The following is a 1,635-nucleotide window of genomic DNA, read 5'->3' as shown; positions in this document are numbered from 1 at the left end:
CGAATTATGTGAGTGAGATGTACGGAAGCCCACATACGAATTATGTGAGTAAGCTGTATGGAAGCCTACGTATGAATTAGGTGAGTGAGATGTATGGAAGCCTACATACGAATAATGTGAGTGAGCAGTATGGAAGCCTACGTATGAATTATGTGAGTGAGATGTATGGAAGCCTACATACGAATTATGTGAATGAGCTGTATGGAAGCCTACGTATGAACTATGTGAGTGAGATGTATGGAAGCCTACATACGGATTATGTGAGTGAGATGTATGGAAGCCTACATACGATTTATGTGAGTGAGCTGAATGGAAACCTTCATACGAATCATGTGAGTATGTATACGTCTGTTTGGGTAGGCTGCGATTTATGGTTCGGTTAATGCGTTCATTCCGTCAACTTGCAGACGTTAGTTGTACAAAACGCGCTGCGGTGCAATGATGCGGGTAACACCTTAACACTCGCGAACGTTTTGCCACAGAGTCTTCGACTTTGAGCTAGAGCGGTGTTCGAGAGCGCACAAGAAGTTCTGTATCAGGAATATCTACTGGCGCCTGCTGGACGAATTCCGGGTGAGATATGGTAGGTAGCGCAGTAGGTAGGCTTAAACGATCTTTTATTGTCACAGACAGTTTTTAAGTAGAATATTTACATACACACACGTACACGTATACATACATATGCACAGACACGTACACAAACACAGACACAGACACAGACACAGACACAGACACAGACACAGACACAGACACAGACACAGACACAGACACATACACATACACATACACATACACATACACATACACATACACATACATATACATATACATATTTACATACACATACACATTTACATACACATACAAATACACATATACACACATATCTACACACACACACACACACACACACACACACATACATACCACGCACATACACATAAATACATGCATACACACGCTCACACACACACATATATATATATATATATATACATATACATCGGTATATTCATACACACACACTTACCAACAAACACACACGTATATATATAAATACATACACACACAGGTGTGGGCGACCTATTTGCAGCTGTGCTGTTAATGAGTCGCTGTATAGCCGGCCTTGATGAAGGGTCGGTGTCTATTGAGAGCTATTGGTATCTCATACACCATGCATCGAAAATGACCGAGGTACGTACACATGCACAGACTTGTTTGTGTATGATTGATGTATGTTTAATATCGTTTAATATTGTTTGTATATGTTTTAATGTACATTTAATATTGTTTGTATATGTTTTATGTACATTTAATATTGTTTGTACATGTTTGATGTACATTTAATATCGTTTGATATGTTATATGTACATGTAATATTGTTAGTATACTTTTTATTTACATTTAATATTGTTTGTATATGTTTTATGTACATTAAATATAGTATTTATAGGTTTGATGTACATTTAATTATACAATGTGAGGTATAATTTGATTGGAACACAGCCCGGATGTAAATGTTTGTTTATTATTTTAAAGAGAACACTGATTATGCTTGTTGAGGTTTTAACAGTATGAACACAGTCTAGAAGTCGTGTGACACATCGTACTGGTTGAATATGATATTTTGAACCC

General features: G+C 37.1%; 1 protein-coding gene across 1 annotated transcript in view; it reads left to right on the top strand.

Annotated features, from left to right (window-relative positions):
* Window positions 1–583, top strand: part of SARC_13174 (hypothetical protein) — a gene marked incomplete at both ends in the record, with an annotated part of 2,050 nt that extends 1,467 nt beyond the window's left edge. The window contains one exon of the mRNA XM_014292700.1: window positions 483–583. Within this exon, the coding sequence (XP_014148175.1) occupies window positions 483–583 (101 nt within the window). The remainder of the gene's footprint in view (window positions 1–482) is intronic.
* Window positions 584–1,635: the final 1,052 nt, after the last annotated feature.

This window comes from Sphaeroforma arctica (assembly GCF_001186125.1).
Source record: "Sphaeroforma arctica JP610 unplaced genomic scaffold supercont1.2975, whole genome shotgun sequence".
NCBI lineage: Eukaryota > Ichthyosporea > Ichthyophonida > Sphaeroforma > Sphaeroforma arctica.
Note: the sequence above shows the minus strand (reverse complement) of the source record. Positions and strands in the feature narration are given on the sequence as shown.